Source organism: Orbicella franksi, chromosome 1, assembly GCF_964199315.1.
Source record: "Orbicella franksi chromosome 1, jaOrbFran1.1, whole genome shotgun sequence".
Classification (NCBI taxonomy): domain Eukaryota; kingdom Metazoa; phylum Cnidaria; class Anthozoa; order Scleractinia; family Merulinidae; genus Orbicella; species Orbicella franksi.
In genome coordinates this window covers 4,046,942-4,064,734 of record NC_138145.1, presented here as the reverse complement: position 1 = coordinate 4,064,734, position 17,793 = coordinate 4,046,942, and the positions used below count along the sequence as shown (strand labels likewise).

Here is a 17,793-nt window from a genome sequence, read left to right as displayed (position 1 = left end):
ACTTTTGTCTGTGGGTTAATTTTAAGCAAAAATACGTCCAAACACGAGACTCGTCCATTAAAACTACGAAGCATTCAGCACCAAGGCATACAAAATTACCAGCGACATGTACTCATTTTGAAATAGATCACATTCTTTATTAAATTGCAAACCGGTTCTAATGTTACGTCTGAATGCCCCTAAACTGGACTTAGCTGTAAAACGTGAAAGGATTATATTAAATGAAATCTAGCGACAACTGTGATGCACTTATCTGAACTTCAACGGAGTTGTTGTCAACATGAAACTTGCCAGGAGTCCATAGCTGGTCGTGCTACACTTTATTTGAATTGGTGAATGACGCCTGTAACTCCAATTCAATTCCTTTGGATACAACTTTGCTGCCTCTGGTCAATTCTTGTGAAAAAACAGGAAAGTCATGGTTAAGTTTTTCGCGTGTTAACTCAAGCAAAACTGACTTGATTGAGTATTAGTATCAGTTAACGGACGTCTATCGGCCTTGCACTTAACAAAACTCCCTCAAAATGTGGAATAACACTTTTAAACGACTACAAACAAAGTGGTGCACTGCAGTGGGAACGAACTGAAGATTAGTTATAGGTTTTGATATAACTACATAACTGTTCTCTTCGTATCAGAGCAAAGGCGGTTGGAATTTTCTGTTTTTATAACAGTTAAAGAGTGTACATGGTGGCGCTCCGAGGTGACGAAACAAATTGCGAATGACAAAGTCAAACGGCAAACCAAGCAGATTATCAAGCTGTAAACAAACATTTTATTAAAAATAATCATTCAGTTACTCACAAGAGAAATGTTTACTATTCGGTTTTTCAACTTCGCCTAAATACAGTCTTTGGTGTCAAGGAAAAACACATGCACCTCGAAGCTTTCACAGCATTGAGGAAAGTTTTATTACACCATTAAATGATCAAATTGAAAGGCGAGGGAAACAGCTAGGACACGTAACTAGCTAGAGAAAATGTGGACTTACCTGAAGGAAGCACATCGACTAAGATGCCTTCGCCCTTGCCTTCAATTCAACGGCGATAAATAAAGAAAATATGGACTTGCCTGAAGGGAGCACAGCGACTAAGATGTCTTCGCCCTTGCCTTCAATGCAACGGCGACCGACGCTAAAATGGGAGTGTCATTCTACACTTCTTTATATATACCCACATTAAAATTCATTACAGCCACGAGAAATATGCTTTGAACAAAAGAAATGCATCCCACGTTAAGGTTGTGTGCTTTGAATTGTGAAAAATAAGCAACTTGGGAGAAAAACACGTACCTGAAAGGAATTTTGATCCGAATATCCTATGTTTGTAGTTAATAGGCCAATTTTGATACATTAAAATTCTAACTTGGCTCCGCGAGGCTTAACGGAATAATAAAAAAAGAAGTTAATTATTCATCCCTTCGACCTGAGGCGGTCTCTTTTGTTTTATTCCCCTAAGCCTTGGAGCCAAGTAAGAGATTTAATAAATCGAAATTGGCCTCTTTTTTTTTTTTTTTTTTTTATTATTATTATTATTAATTATCTATTTTTTACAGCACGCATACTTACATTATTAATTACAAAAAACTACGTATAAAACTACAACAATACAGCTACTTACGCTAATTACAACTTGCTCTAATTACAATGCTTGACGAAAACAACAGTATTATTTAAACCGCTTACGTTACACTACTTTTTAATCGCGGACAATTACTACAAACTTTTACTACGGTTACTAGAACTAGTGAGAACTGAAAAAAAAAAAAAAAATGACAAAAAAGCGACAATTTACAGTATATTTAGCTATATTTACAGTTTAAATTGCACCTTTGCTCTGCTAGTTTCTATTTCTATTTTGTTTTTAAGGATAGCCAAGAAAGCGTCTAAGAAATAATCTTCCTCATTTTTTGAAGCGGTGTAAATATAATATTTTGCAATTATTGTACAGAGGTTTAAACCGAGACACAGAGGCACGGTGTCTGTGATGCCGTAAAGTATTTGTGCTTCAGAGAGCGTGATTACAGTATTGTTTTTTCTGTACCACCAATCAGTAAACTCTGTCCAAAACAGCTGGACGTTGGGGCAAGTTACGAAGAGATGTGTAATTGTTTGCTTTTCAGCACATAAATGACAGCGGTCGTGCTCTTTAATACCGAATTTATGTAATGCAGCATTGGTGGGTAAAATATGGTGTACAATCTTGAACTGAAACATCGAGAGTTAGATATCTTTAGTGGCCTTGAAAGGCATCATGTACGTTTGATAAATTTGCTGGTCGTTCATATTAGCTCTTTTCAGTCTTTTTTCGGCGGTGGCAGAAACGAACTTCTTTTCAACAAGGTAGTTAGTAGCAAGTTTGCAAGAGAGCTTCTCAAGGGGAATTCTATCCATGTTTGTAGGTTCCTTCGAATGCGGCTGTAATTTGCCTTTCAAAGTTTTAATCCAGTTAGATGGAATTGCTTGGCATAAACCGTAATAGGTTAGAAAGTTAGTTTTAAGGGCAAAGTGAGAGCAGAAATCTCGGTAAGATGTAAATGTGTCACCGTTGAAGATATCTCTAATTTTTTCTACACCCGCTTCATGCCATTCTTTGTAGTACACTGAGTAGTTACCAATCCTGATGAATCTATTGTTCCAAAGAATTTCATCAAGTATTTCCTCTTCTGAGGACGGAGTAAACAAATTGATTGACTGCCAAGCCAACAAGGCTTTCTCGTAAAATTTGAGAGGAATTCTTACATTGAGATTTTTGAGATCAAAATTGCACTTAAGGAGAAATTTGCCACCACATTTTTCTAACATGGTAACAGGGATATGCGTCCAGCTCGCGGAAGGGTAACCGTTATCAAGTCTTCGGATCCAGGTCGCTTTGAGAGCGTTGTTTATTGCATCAAAATCAGGCATTCCAAGACCTCCTTTTGCTCTCGGTCCAATCATTGTGGTTTGCTTTATCTTTGGGGTTTTCTTGCGCCATACGAATTGGGATATAACTTTATTAACATTTTGGATGAAATTAGATGTAACAGGGAGGACAGCGGTGTTATAAATAAGTTTGGAAAGGGCTAGTGCTTTTAGGATGACAATACGGCCATGTAGAGTTAAGTTCCTAGGGTACCACAGGTTAAGTAGGGAAGTCATTGAAGACAATTTCTGTTCAAAGTTCTTTTGAAAGGCAGCCTCTTCATCATAGGAGAAGTGTATACCGAGCGCAAGTATGGGATCTTTTGGCCATGTTATGTCTAGAGGTTCCTCCAAGTTGTTTTTGTTTGCGCCCAGCCACATGCCCTCTGTTTTACTTTTGTTTACTTCGAGACCTGAGCAGTTTTGAAAGGCATTGAGCAGTTGGAATAAATTTTGGGCAGATATACTATCGGAAACAAAAACAGTGGTATCGTCTGCGTATTGTGAAATTTTGAATTCTTTTCCGTAAATATTGATTCCTTGGATACCTGCATTAGACCTTATTGCGTTAGCAAGAATTTCGGCGCAGAGCACAAACAGGGAGCCAGAAAGTGGGCACCCTTGGCGAACACCTCTTTGTAGATTAAAGAAAGCGGAGGCGTAACCATTATTTGTTACACAGCTTGAACAGTCAGCGTAAAAGGTTCGAATCCACTGTTGTAACTGAGGGCCGAAATTTAAAGCCTCCAAGGTCTTAAAAAGGAAGTTCCAGTCAACGGTGTCGAAGGCTTATTTAAAGTCAATAAAAATCGCCATGCCGGGAATGTTTTCCAGCTCAGTTATCTTCATGATGTCATTGATGAGTCTAATATTCTGTCCTATGTAGCGGGCCTTGACATAGCCAGTTTGGTCTTCATTTATTAATTTGGGAAGGACTTTAGCGATTCTGTGAGCTATTGATTTTGTTGCTATTTTATAATATAACGAAATTGGCCTCTAACTGTCGAAAATCTCACAGACAAGAACGCCGCGGTGAAGCGTCGTAAAACGTACTTTTGGTCCAGCTAAGTAATTACAGTTGCGTCATAATTCAACTTTAATAATGACGAAATTTATGCGCGCGCAAATTATGACGCATACTCAGTTTTCTTACCTCTTTTTCACGTCTTTGGAAAATGTCTTTGGAAGAAAAACTTTTCTCTGACAATGAATAAGCTTACGCAATCGCATGAAAATCTAACCGTCGATACAACCAACATTTTTCATTTTGACGGTAAAAATTCCTGCGGACGAAGTTCGCTGGAAAGAACGTGCTGCACTACGGTTTTTTAATTTAGCGCTTCTATATCTAGAATTCAGTTTCTTTGTAGAATTTAAATCTTGCCATTTGTTCGGTTTCTTTTTAACATTTTCTTTAGTTCTCATAATTTCTTGTGATTTTTTTTTACGGAAATAGCCAAATTTAAGCTTATTTAAAGGAGCTCAGTCACGGTTTGCGCATATTGAAAAGTTTAGCCTCAATTTTTCAAATTCATCGTTTGCAATCCGTGTTAATCTTCTCCATCCTTAGCCATCCTTGTTCCTTTATGGTTTATCATTATGTCTTTGGTGTTTTTCTATCTTATTAAACTGTTATTTTTCAGGTTTCCTGTACCTTCCGTATCTGAAGGTTTATCCCGTCCATTTGACGCGTGAACCAGCTTTTTCACTGCAAAAGTACACAAAGGAAAGGTTAACAAAGATTGCCAGAGATAAAGTTCGATAGACTGTAAACAAGCAGGCGCGGATCCATACCGGTTTCCACCGTTTTACGGAAATCGGTCGGAATTTTCATAATAAAAAAAAATCAATAGATATGTGTATATTTTTAATAAAAGTAAACTGCGAGTTGAATCTCGAAAATAGTTTTGACATTTATTTTTTATTTATTCTTTTTTGCCAATTACCGGAAATAGACAAGGGTCATAGACACATTCTGGCGGCAAAATTTTAAAGCCGGGAAATCACTAATCTCCCGACGGCGGTCACGCCATCACATCATCACCGCGGGCGTCTAGACCAAAATTAGATTTTCCCGGGCGATTTGTGCAATTCTGCTGCTCGGTTAGCCTGTATGATCATTCAACGTCTTTGGACAACGACTTCAACAAGAGTGTGGAATACATAACAACGTCAAGATGTCACAAATTACTGACTACTTCAGGAAATAAACGGCACGCAATGCATGCAGAAGCGATGACGTTTAAAAATTGTCCTTAGAAGATTGGAACACGAGCAGACAAACTGATTCTTAAACTTTTAGGTTAGAAATTTTAGGGGTTTACATTTAGGGTAGTCCATTGGTGGTTCATTCAAGTAGTTCATTTACCAGGTCCATCTTGTTAATTCATGTGTTAGGGGTCAGTTAAATGTACCAACCCAAATAAAAAGCACTCCGCTGAAAAGTTCCTCTCTGTGAAATCAACACCTTATTATCTTTAAAGATATTTGGCAAAGCTAATTACCTCACCGGAAATTAATTCGTTGTTTTAACCATACTTGTCCAAGAGAAAATCATTTTTTCTTGACTTGTCATATCGCGTGTGCGACCCGCTTGTCTATCTAAAATTGTATGTATCGAAGATATGTTATTATGAGTTTGCCCGTGAGCGCAAATTTATCCGACACTGTATAAACCAAAATCTACCCCCAAATCTTCGTTTAAAAGCTGAAATTAAAAGCACCCCGCTGATCCTACAAACAGCAAAGGAGAGCTGCAAAGTACAAGTTTCTCTCTCTGAAATCGACACCTTATTATCTTTAAAGGTATTTGGCAACGCTAATTACCTCACAGAAAATTAATTTGTTGTTAACCGTATACTTGTCATCAATGAACATTCGTATTGTCTTTATCCTGACAAAACGATTATCGATTGTTTAATCACCACCACTCTTTGTTGACAGAAAATATAAAACAGCACATTTCCAAAACTTCATAAAAAACTGAAAACTGCAAATGAATCGTACTCTGACTTCATTATCACTACTGTAAACTGTATATTTCAGCGCTCATACAATGCTCATTCAATTCACTTCAAGACTGGCAAAAGTACAACTGCGCTACCAATCCGTAAATTTTATGTAGACCCTTCAGCTATCGCGTGTGCGACTTGCTTGTCTATCTAAATTTGTATGTATGGAAGATATGTTCTTATTACGAGTTGAACCCGCTACTCGTTCCAAGAATACGGCTAATGGGTTTAATGTTCAAAACAATCAGTTTATTATTGATTTTTGAAATGACTAATGAGTTCAGTATTCATTGCATTCTTGAAACGATTAGCAGGTTCAATATTCAAATAATCAATTCATTGAGGGGTACGCTTCACTTAGTTTGACTGTAAATTGTACAGTTCGTGGCTTCGATTAAAGCATACTAGTGTGGCGTGTTGGATGGTTGACTTCAATAGAGTGGGATATGAGTATTAGATCATCTGTATATAATAGACAATTAAAGAATATCAAAATATCTGCGGTACGTAGTTTAGCAGATATTTGTTTTCTGCACGGTCTGTATTTGGTATTCTTATTGTGTTATACAATTAGGTGTTTCAGTTACGCAATACGCGTTAACTGCGTGTCGTATATATAGCTGTTGTCAGTTAGTAATCTTCCTTCGGGTCTGCTAACGCCACACGCTACTCCACTGTCCTTTTATTTTTATGTTGTGGATTTTATTTTCATGCTGTTGTGTGTTTCCCTTTTTTCAGTGTGGAGATTTCGGTCCTTTGAGTTTGACATGCACGAAACCTGCGAACACTTCAAAGAGTAACGCTCGCCGTGATTGACTAGATGGCGGTTCGTTGACCACTGATAATGCTGATACTCAGCAAGTTGAGTGCGATTTTTTACATTTGTTATCTTCCTGTAACGACGAATTTAGTGTTAAAGGCGTCAAAGGTCGCTTGAAGTCCTCGCTTAACTTCTGGGTTGAAACATTAGATGCTGCAGATTTTGTCCTTGACATGATTAGGCGTGGTTACAGGTTACCATTTGCCCAGTATCCCTCACAGTGCTTTCTAAAGAGCAACAGATCTGCGCTTCAACATCCAGAATTTGTGGCCGAAGCAATTGCCGAGCTTCTTAGTAATGGTTGTATTGTTGAGCATGTCGTTCCTCCGTTCTGTGTGAATCCTTTAACAGTCGCGAAAGGAAAGAAGTTGCGTCTCGTTATTGATCTTAGGCACGTTAACAATTGTTTAGTTAAACCCAGATTCAAATACGAAGACTTGCGCTCGCTATCCCAAGTTCTGGATGAAGGACACTGGTTTTTCACGTGGGACCTTAAGTCCGGCTACCATCATGTTGATATTTGTCTTGATCACCAAAAGTATCTCGGTTTTGCCTGGCCTTTTTCCGGCGTTGTTAGATATTTTACCTTTGCAGTTCTTCCTTTCGGCCTCAGTAGTGCCTGCTTTTGTTTCATTAAGTTGATGCGCCCGTTAGTTAGACGCTGGCGTTCTATGAGGCACACCAGTTTCATTTATCTAGACGACGGTTTCGGTAGTCAACCAGATAAGTGTTCCGCCACGGCAGCAAGCTTAATTCAGCGCAAAGAGCTTTCTTCATCTGGTCTTCTTTGTAACGAGGAAAAGTCGCACTGGACCCCAATGCAAATTGGCGAGTGGCTCGGTTTCGTGATCGATTCTATTTCATTGTCATTCCGAATTCCAGAGAAGAAAGTTTCCAAACTTAAGGGCCTGTTGGATTCTGCGATTCAGGCGGGGTACTCTTCATTCCGTTAGTTAGCGAGAATCGCTGGTACTATCATTTCAGTTGCTTTGGCAGTCGGCCCGATTTCTCGTCTTTTGACCAGGCAGTTGTACTTCGCCATTGAAACCAGGTCAGCATGGGACAACACCATTCATTTTTATCCCAGTCTTCTACTTGAGCTCAAATTTTGGTACTGCAACATCGATTGCTTCAACGGTTATTCTATAAGGCCACCATTAGCGACCCATACCGTTGTGTTTTCCGATGCAAGTGATGTAGCTTTCGGCGGTTTTTCAGCTTCTCTAGACAGCACCGTTGTCAGCGACATATAGGAACCCGAGAATATCAGCCAAAGTTCCACGTTCCGCGAACTGAAAGCTATTTATTTCGTGTTGCTTTCCTACGTTGCTCAATTGAAACACAAGAGAGTTAAAATCTTTACTGATAATCAGGGCGCCGCCAGAATTGTTGCTATCGGAAGCTCCAAAATTAATCTCCAGGCTCTGGCTATGGAAATTTTTAATCTCTGTCTTGTTAACAGCATCGTTCTGGAAGCGCAATGGATCCCAAGGTCGCTTAATGAAAGGGCAGATCTTCTCAGCAGATTTGTTGACAAAGATGACTGGTCCGTCAATCCTTCCGTATTTCGAGTGATTGACGCCAAATGGGGCCCTCACACAATCGATCGGTTTGCGTCGCATTACAACGCCCAGGTTCCAAGGTTCAATTCTAAATTTGCCTCCCCCGGCTGCAGCGGCGTTGACGCCTTGGCCCAGGATTGGCGAGACGAGAACAATTGGGTCTGCCCTCCCGTGAGAGCTCTCTCGTCGTGCTCTGGTTACGGTACTTTGATCGTCCCACAGTGGCCTTCGGCCTATTTTAGGCTCCTTTTGCATGACAGCTCTTCCCAGTTCAAGTCTTTTGTTAAGGGAGTGTTTGAGCTTCCTTGTATAGAAGACCTCTTGTTGGAAGGTCCCGGCCAGAGACAAATTTACAAGGCGCGTCCCTCGGTCTTCAGTGGTTGCCCGAGATTCAGAATGTTAGCCTTACGGGTAGATTTTAGGTGAGCTTTTGTCATCCTTGTTTACCATGCACGTCTCTTTTCTTTCAGCTCTACTCCTCAGCTTGTCATTGCTGATCTTTTAGTTTAGCCTCGTTGCGGACGTTTTGCCTGATTTGGCAGTGTCATTTTGGTCAGTAGTTTGACCCCCGTTTGTTTTGCACCTTTTGCCTGATTTGGCATCGTCGTTTTGACCGTACGTGTTTTGGGCTAAATTGTTTTTATGCCGCGTTTCCTATTTTATTGTGTTTTGCCTGATTTGGCAGTATCTCTTGGGCCGTTTTGATGGTTTTGATGGCTTCTTATTTCTGTTTGTATTGTGTATCTCCTTTTTTATGTTATTCTACCTTTACTTTTTGTTCACTCTTATTTTATTTTATTTTATTTCTTGAAGACGTTCTGCAATCGGGGATTTGGCGTGATGCAAATTCTCTGGTCGATCCATCGTTGCGTAGGCTTGTCCCAAACCTTCTCCATTTACAGTTGGAGTCCAGGGCTCCTTCCACCGTGCAGAAATACAGATCTGGCTGGCTGAAGTGGCGTCAATAGGCAGCTTCTAAGATTGGCGTTTAAGTTATTCCAGCAAGGCCTCTGCATGTCGCGCTCTTTATTAGCGAGCTTACTGTAATTTCAGTTAGTAATAATACGGTGATATCTTCTATAGAGTCAGTTCTTTACGGCATTAAGTGGGGTCATAGTCTGGCCGGGATAGTAGAATGCCCTACTAGTCACCCCCTTGTTAAGTCATCCTTAGAGGGTGCGAGAAGAAAACTTGCACGTCCCGTTCAGCCCAAAGAACCCTTATCCGTCGACACAGTTTGTAGGATCGCTGATCATTATATTTCTAATAGTTCTCTCGCTGTTATTCGTTTTCTTTTCATTCTCTTGGTTGGCTTCGCTGGGTTTTACCGTATGGACGAAATTCGTAATTTGTCTGTTAAAGATGTCTCTATTTGCAGTGAATGCATGTCAGTTTTCATTCCGAAACGCAAGAATGATCAGTATAGGGAGGGGCATACATCCCTCCTAGCAAGGTCTCATAAGGCTACTTGCCCGGTTTCTATTACCGAGATGTTACTCAAGCTTCTTCCTTCATCTAGTGAGTCATCTTCACCCCTCGTTAGACAAATTGTTAAATCTAAGTCTAAGAAGTATTGTCATGCTACTAAAGGCGTTTCATACACGACGCTTAGAGAGGAATTTAGGAAATACGTTAAACCATTTGTAGATGACATTGCTAGTTACGGCACTCATAGTATCAAGTCTGGCGCCGCTTCAAATCCTGCGTGTAGGAGTATTTCTGCTGATCTGCTGGACATGCACCCCGGCTGGAAATGTACCATTTCAAAGAACAGATACATTAAGCACACTGTTAATGATCGCTTAAAAGTTGCTCGATCTATTGCTCTTTAGTTTCGGATTTCGTTTGTTTACGATAAGTTATTTAATTAGTAGTCTCGGCGGGGGACTAAAGTCGTGCCTGGCCCGCCCCAGATTTCCTATCCGTTTTTCCCACAGGGTTTTTTAGGGTAGGTTGTTTCTGGCCCCCCTGGCACGGCTTTCTCTAGTTTACATTTTCAATTTCTCTTTTTGTAGACGTTATTAGTATGTGCTTTAATAAAGTGCCGTTATGGCGTTACTCTCAGGCCATAATCCAATATTCTCCATGAACTGCTGTTTTGCTGTATGTCGTTCTATAGATTAGGTGAGTGCAGAAGAACCATTTGGTAATACTATAGGATCTGTGTCTTGTTCATCAAGAGGAAAAGGGATTTCATTTAAAATAAAGATTGAAAAGCGTAGGAGACAGAATGCAGCCTTGTCTGACACCATTTCCATAGTCAAAAAATTTGCTCCTTTGATCACCATGTTTGACGGAGCATTTTGTTTTTGAATAAAGAGTTTCGAACAGGTCATAAAATTTTCCTCCAATTTTGTATTTGAGCAATTTGTAGAGTACACCGTCGTGCCATGTTGAATCAAAAGCCTTTTTAAAGTCCACGAAACGGTATAAAGCTTACCTTTGGTTGTATGAGTGACGAATTTGTCAATCAAAGCTCGGAGGGTGAAGATGTGATCAGTTGTGCGATGATTAGGAATGAAGCCAATTTGCGCATGGTGTAAAATATGTTGATCGTGTACTTAATTTTTCAGTCTCTTATTGAGTACAGCGGAAAAGAGTTTCCTTGCAACTGTTAATGCAGATTCCCCTATAATTTTTAGGGATCTGGTTTGTCTCCTGTTTTGCACCAGCTACTGGGGAAGAAACCGCCAGTGAGAATAAGGTTAAAGAGTTTGCAAGCTGAAGTTTTTAATGAGGCGGACCCATTTTAAGTACTTCGTTTCGTATTCTGTCGGGACCAGGGCCTTTCTCAGACTTTTGTAGTTTTATTGTGGTTTGAATTCAATTTCATGTAAAGAAAAAGGGTCGTCTAAATAGTTATTTGTTTTTTTTTTTATAACAGATATATGGGATGAAGACAAGGAAGAGGGCTTTGGTTCCTAGTGTAAGTTCTTTAAAATGATTATAAAGTTTATCGATGAGCACTTCAAACTCAATGGAGTTATAACTCTGACCATTTCCGTTTATTGATTTCAGATAACTCCAAATTTTTTGATTCCTTTTGTGTTTCACTAGGTTATAGATTTCTGAGTTAAGTAGTTTAGTTTTATTAAATTTAATGAGCTTTTTTAAAAATTTACCGTCTTTATGGTATTTTTGTCTTAGATTTTCATCGTAAGGGTTGTTACGCTTTTTGTTAGATAACTCAGTTACAGTCCTTCTCAAAAACAAACAGTCTTTATCAAACCATTTTTTAGAACGTTGTTTTTTGAGTGTTTTTCGGGCAATTCAGTAGTTTGAAAGAACGCAGTGATCACTCGGCCAAAAATGGCCTCATTAATTCATTAAATAAATCAAATTTTGCCCCCACATGAGACTGGAGCTAGCATATAACATTGTACAGCCCGCTAAAATTTAACGCTGTTTGCTTTTGTTCCTAAAATGTTTCGTGATTTATCGATAAGTGTTCGAAACTTTTATAGCAAGTAAGAGTTTAAAACTTTCTTTTACTTTAAATTGTGTTAACGACTAACAACGATTTCAAACTGATTGGTTTTGCTTTCGACGTGCGTTAGAAATTTGAAGCCGTTCCGCGTAAATAGAAATCGTTCCCTGGCCGTTCAGACACACAGTAGAGATATAATAAATATCTGAACCTCGTCTTCTCGGTCCGTACTGTAAGTTACGGATCCTCGTTTTTTCCCCTTCGATTTGTGGTCTTCGCGCTTGGACCACAAATCGAAGTGGAAAAAACTCGGTCCGTAACCTAAAGTACGAACCTCGAGCTCGGTTAGTAAGAGGTATATATAAGACGCAGTAAGCCCATTGCTTAGCGCGTCGAACTCCGCCCTTTTAGAGTTCTATATGTCACTTTTCGCTGAACGTTCGCTAAAAAGTAAAAGGAAAAAGAAGAAAAAAAGATCAGAACACTCCTCGCATCATGAGCTTGGGCCACCTGAGTAAGTAAGGTTAACATGTCAGAACGCTGGCCGGTAACACACTTCGACCAAAACTTTAACTGTCATACTGTTCATGTACCTATATCTTCTTTATCTTCAACGAACAAATACGGAATATCGTTTGTTGTCAAGTGGTGTGGTCTGTCGTTCTCCACTTTGAGATTTGCGCAAGACGTGTCAATTGACCCTAAGCCTCGCTTTCATGCAACTTCCGGTAATACCTTGAATAGGTATATCTGGGGACGAGGCGTTGTAGCAGTGTTTGAATATGAGTACGAGTGTGGCCAGGGGGGTATTTGAAGGACAAACACTCAAGAAAGAAGTGGAAAGAAATGAGAGAAAAGGCGAAAGCGGAATCTGCCGGATTCAGAAACGTATAGGAAATCATGGTTATCAAACAGTCGGTTCTGGAAGCCTGATCAAACACCAAATTGATCCAAAGTGGAAGAGTGAGTACTTTATCGTGACAACTAAGGAAGTCTTCGAAGGGGACTTCGATGTCAAGAACTACCGCGTGGACTTTGTAAAATCAGGATCAAAGTTGAAGACAATTAAACTGCATGGCGCTGTTGTTGATGACGAGATTTTGCCGTATCCTTCTGGACTGGCTTTGATTCTGCTGGACCCGAATTCCTCTTTGTTCCGTCATGGTTTGTTTGGGAAGAACACATGCAGCATTTTGACGTATCGCCCTTTTGAAGTTGAGTCATTCAACAATGTAAATACCAGAGACGATACATTTGCCAATGGTTTGTGTTGTTATATGGTAGCTGATTATGCAAGTTCAACTTCATTTGGCGTGAAACTGCACGAACTCACTCGAGATTCTCACGGACAGTATGTTGTTCGTAACTTACGAGGCCATGACGTTCCTCCTGGAGCTGCCATTTTACGAAAGGTTGCCACAAAGTGGAATGCGGTTGGAGTATTTTCTTCCACTTCAGATACTTCCCTACCTATTTGGTTGTCAAAGGAAAACTTGGATGCAAATTTTCGTCCAGGTGAATAAGTTCAAGTGCACTGTGTAAACTTAACTGTTGGTCTGGGCCGGGTTGTTCGAAAGCCGGTTAACGCTTGTTAACGCTAACCCAGGATTAAAATTTAACCGAAGTAACAATTTTTGTTCTACACTGCTTATGTTTTGTGTAGTTTGAGAGTACTCAAGCTCAAAACTGAAGGACAAACAATATAAACAGAAAACCTCACCGAAAAGTTGCAAAACTGAAATCAGAATTCTTGCTAATCCTGGGTTAGCTTAATCGGGCTTTGAACAACCGGGCCCTGTAGTTCAGGGCTGATGACATTTTGTGGGGGGTTAAGCACATATGATGCTGTAATGATTCCAGTTAGCTTCCAGTGGCAGATCAAGGGAAGGAGCCTGACCCTCCCTTTCCCCTGATTTTGGGAGAAAAAGGAAGAAATCACAGAAGGAACAAAACCTGGCAAGGCAAGCAAAACAAAACTGCCCCTCCCCCTCTTAGCTCAAGGTCTGGATCTGCCACTGGCTTCCTCTCATTTAATTAGGGTACTAAACAGAGTCATGACTGTACATAACACCTTTGTATTTCATTAATTAATTAATTAATTAATTAATTAATTAATTAATTAATGTCTCCGATCCAGTTTAATGCAGTTTGACATAGTTTTTATTTCTTAGCACCACATAAACCCAGGTGACATTAATGGGGCAAATCGGTCAGTGTGAAACACAGACTACGGACTGTAGACAGCAGTCTGCAGATCAGGGGGTAAAATGAAGACTGCAGACGACAGTCTGTATAGACCTGTGTAGCAAAATAATAAGAACTTCAGAAAACTGTACCACAATGTGCATTGATCATTGCTTTTGCAAGTTTGGCAGCTCTTAAAAGAGACGTTTTTGTTCATATTAAACATCCATTAAACCTTCTTCGTTACAAAAGCTTTTAATCGGTTTAATGTTGCCTTTCTTAAGTAGCTGAACGTCACTCGATAGGGAATCTCCATTCCGCCACAAAGTTGTTTACGGTGTCGCCGATGGCCGCCAACCGTTTCTTCACTACTAAACCTGCCTGGTTACTAAGCTACAAATGAACGAACCGAAACATTCATGTTGTTGTATGTAAATTCTACTGAGAAATGGACAGGAATGAAAAATACTGGATTAAAAATACCAGAGACAGATTTATGTCTAAATCGGATTTTCATACTATCTCAGCACTAAAATTATAGGTAAGAGTTTTAGTATTCTCTGTTTTAGTGAGTTAATACACGGGTTGACACGTTCAAGAAACTTGAAGAAACAATGCATGTATGTGTAAGACATCTTTCTCAAGACTCCACTTTTGATTTATTTTAATTTCTTTCCAAATTTCTTTTTCCAAAATTTAAGTTGCCAAACTCGGGGTGTGGCTTATCTGCGAGTGTGGCTTATACGCCAGTGTTTACGGTAATTGACTAGAGCCACTTTTAAAGTCCTTTAACAATTTCTTACTGGAATAGCTACATGTAGGTCTTTATCTGTTAGTTTACTTCAGTTTGTTTTATTTCCAATTTGCAGTTAGTCAGTCAACCACAGTGAAACCTTGATTTAACCAACTTCTATATTACAAAGTCCTCTGGATAACAAACAATATTCTTCAGGGCACCCAAAGTTACAGTAAAATACATGGAACAAGACCTCAATCTAACGACCGTTGATATAACAAAATCCTTTTATAGCAAACACAGTCCAGAAGACCAAACATATATAATGTAAACTGGTATAACGAAGAAATGTCAACACATAACAGAAAAAGACAGAGGCAATCCTCATTGGAAGAATTATTTTATTAAGCGTTAAAATCTGGTTCCACTGTAAACTGTATATAGTTTGGGTGTGATAAAAATATTATAATTTTTATCAGTTGTGCATATGGAACCAAAGGTAGGAAAAAAGGTAAGAAAAAATATTCTTAACTATTTCATGAAATTTTGCATCTAACATTAATTATCTGATACCCCCGGCCTCCCACTTATACGTTGTGTAGGTGCTGTGATATTGTGCAGTCTTTTTAATGAAGAAATGTCAACACATGACAGAAAAAGACAGAGGCAATCCTCATTGGAAGAATTATTTTATTACGCATTAAAATCTGGTTCCACTGTAAACTGTATATAGTTTGGGTGTGATTAAAATACTATAATTTTTATTAGGAGAAGCCTTAGTTACTATCAGTGAACAAGTTGATTCATTTGTGCATACAGAGCCAAGCATCACAGCAGAGCCCTTAGAAACACCTCCAAACAACTCTAATGGAACCCAAAATAGAAGCAGGAACATTTCTAGAGTCTCGGACCAATCCAGAAATGGGCAGCATGTTGACGAAGGTAAGAAAAGTATTCTTAACTATTTCATTTGCATCTAACATTAATTATCTGATAACAGCAGCCCCCCGATTATATGTTGTGTAGGTGCTGTGATTTGTGCAGTCTTTTTAATGAAGAAATGTCAACACATGACAGAAAAAGAGAGAGGCAATCCTCATAGGAAGAATTATTTTATTGAGCATTAAAATCTGGTTCCACTGTAAACTGTATATAGTTTGGGTGTGATTAAAATATTATAATTCTTATTAGGGGAAGCCTTAGTTACTATCAGTGAACAAGTTGATTCAGTTGTGCATACGGAGCCAAGCATCACAACAGAGTCCTTAGAAACACCTCCAAACAACTCTAATGGAACCCAAAATAGAAACGGGAACATTTCTAGAGTCTCAGACCAGTCCAGAAATGGGCAGCATGTTGACGAAGGTAAGAAAAAAATATTCTTAACTATTTCATTTGCATCTAACATTAACTATCTCATATCCCCAGCCTCCCACTTATATGTTGTGTAGGTGCTGTGATTTGTGCAGTCTTTTTAACGAAGAAATGTCAACACATGACAGAAAAAGACAGAGGCAATGCTCACTCGAAGAATTATTCTATTAAGCATTAAAATCTGGTTCCACTGTAAACTATATATAGTTTGGGTGTGATTAAAATATTATGATTTTTATTAGGGGAAGCCTTAGTTACTATCAGTGAACAAGTTGATTCAGTTGTGCATACGGAGCCAAACATCACAGCAGAGCCCTTAGAAACGCCTCCAAACAACTCTAATGGAACCCAAAATAGAAGCGGGAACGTTTCTAGAGTCTCAGACCAGTCCAGAAATGGGCAGCATGTTGACGAAGGTAAGAAAAAGTGTTCTTAACTATTTCATTTGCATCTAACATTAATTATCTGATACCCGCGACCTCCCGATTATATGTTGTGTAGGTGCTGTGATTCGTGCAGTCTTTTTAACGAAGAAATGTCAACACATGACAGAAAAAGACAGAGGCAATGCTCACTTGAAGAATTATTTTATTAAGCATTAAAATCTGGTTCCACTGTAAACTGTATATAGTTTGGGTGTGATTAAAATACTATAATTTTTATTAGGGGAAGCCTTGGTTACTATCAATGAACAAGTTGATTCAGTTGTGCATACAGAAGCAAGCATCACAACAGAGCCCTTGGAAACACCTCCAAACAACTCTAATGGAACCCAAAATAGAAGCGGGAACATTTCTAGAGTCTCAGACCAGTCCAGAAATGGGCAGCATGTTGACGAAGGTAAGAAAAAGTATTCTTAACTATTTCATTTCCATCTAACGTTAATTATCTGATACCCCCGGCCTCCTGATTATATGTTGTGTAGGTGCTGTGATTTGTGCAGTCTTTTTAACAAATCGAATGTGGTTTAGTGTTGTCTGTACTCTTATTGACAATGGTATGCATCATCACAGTGGTCAAAATGTTGTGGACTCACTTGGCTGCGTCTTGTGAATTTTGACCACTGTGATGACGCATAATTATCGTTGTTGAGAAGAGTACAGACAATGTTAAACCACATTCGATTTGTTCTTTACCACGATATCAACATCCAAGAAAATGTTTTTTTCAGAGCGTGACCAAGAGTGTGACACATTGACATGAGCAGTGTTGCCCGGACTCTTATCGACAATTCCAAATTAGCTAATTGGATTGTGAGATTAGTAGCAATTTTGGTAAAGACAGAAATAGAAAAATAAGCGTTGTTGGGGGAGTGGGAACACCGGAAGAGGGGAGGGAAATGTTTCGAAGATGCTTGCATTTTACTGCAAAGTGTCTCAACACTTTTGTCACTCATTGTAGCTTGGTTTTACAGTTGTCTGACTTGCACAGTGTGGCATATTAAATCCCTTAAATGCCAAATATATAAAGCTTACCTACCGCTAGTTATGATGAAATTGATTTCCAAGTTGCCCAGTTTGCAGATCTTATGCATGCTGATCAGAGGAATCATTAATTTAAAGACATTTCATCCACCAGATATACCTGCCAACTTTCCTTAAGTCAAATGTGTGTGATTTTTGTATCCATATTACCCAAATTTCTGAAACATTTTGATAATTTTATAATATTACTGAAGAGGTCCCAAGGACTTCCAAGCATTGCCTGAGATTCCTGAAGTAGTTGAATGCAGCTGTGTGAAGCAAGACATTTAGTGCCATTCACTGGACGATTTTGG

The 17,793-nt window shown here is 39.1% G+C and overlaps 1 protein-coding gene and 1 pseudogene across 5 annotated transcripts in view; both read left to right on the top strand.

Annotated features, from left to right (window-relative positions):
- The first annotated feature begins 8,999 nt into the window (after positions 1-8,999).
- On the top strand, positions 9,000-10,127 carry LOC145482690 (integrase/recombinase xerD homolog; annotated as a pseudogene).
- A 1,573-nt stretch (positions 10,128-11,700) lies between these two features.
- LOC145486084 (uncharacterized) overlaps positions 11,701-17,793 on the top strand; it is a 13,999-nt gene continuing 7,906 nt past the window's right edge. For 2 of the 5 annotated variants that reach the window (XM_081464815.1, XM_081464796.1), the window contains exons 1-5: positions 11,701-13,237; positions 15,411-15,584; positions 15,834-16,007; positions 16,259-16,432; positions 16,683-16,856. In XM_081464815.1, the coding sequence (XP_081320941.1) occupies positions 12,505-13,237; positions 15,411-15,584; positions 15,834-16,007; positions 16,259-16,432; positions 16,683-16,856 (1,429 nt within the window). In that variant the 5' untranslated portion in view covers positions 11,701-12,504. The remainder of the gene's footprint in view (positions 13,238-15,410; positions 15,585-15,833; positions 16,008-16,258; positions 16,433-16,682; positions 16,857-17,793) is intronic. The other 3 variants (XM_081464801.1, XM_081464809.1, XM_081464817.1) reach the window with 3 other exon arrangements.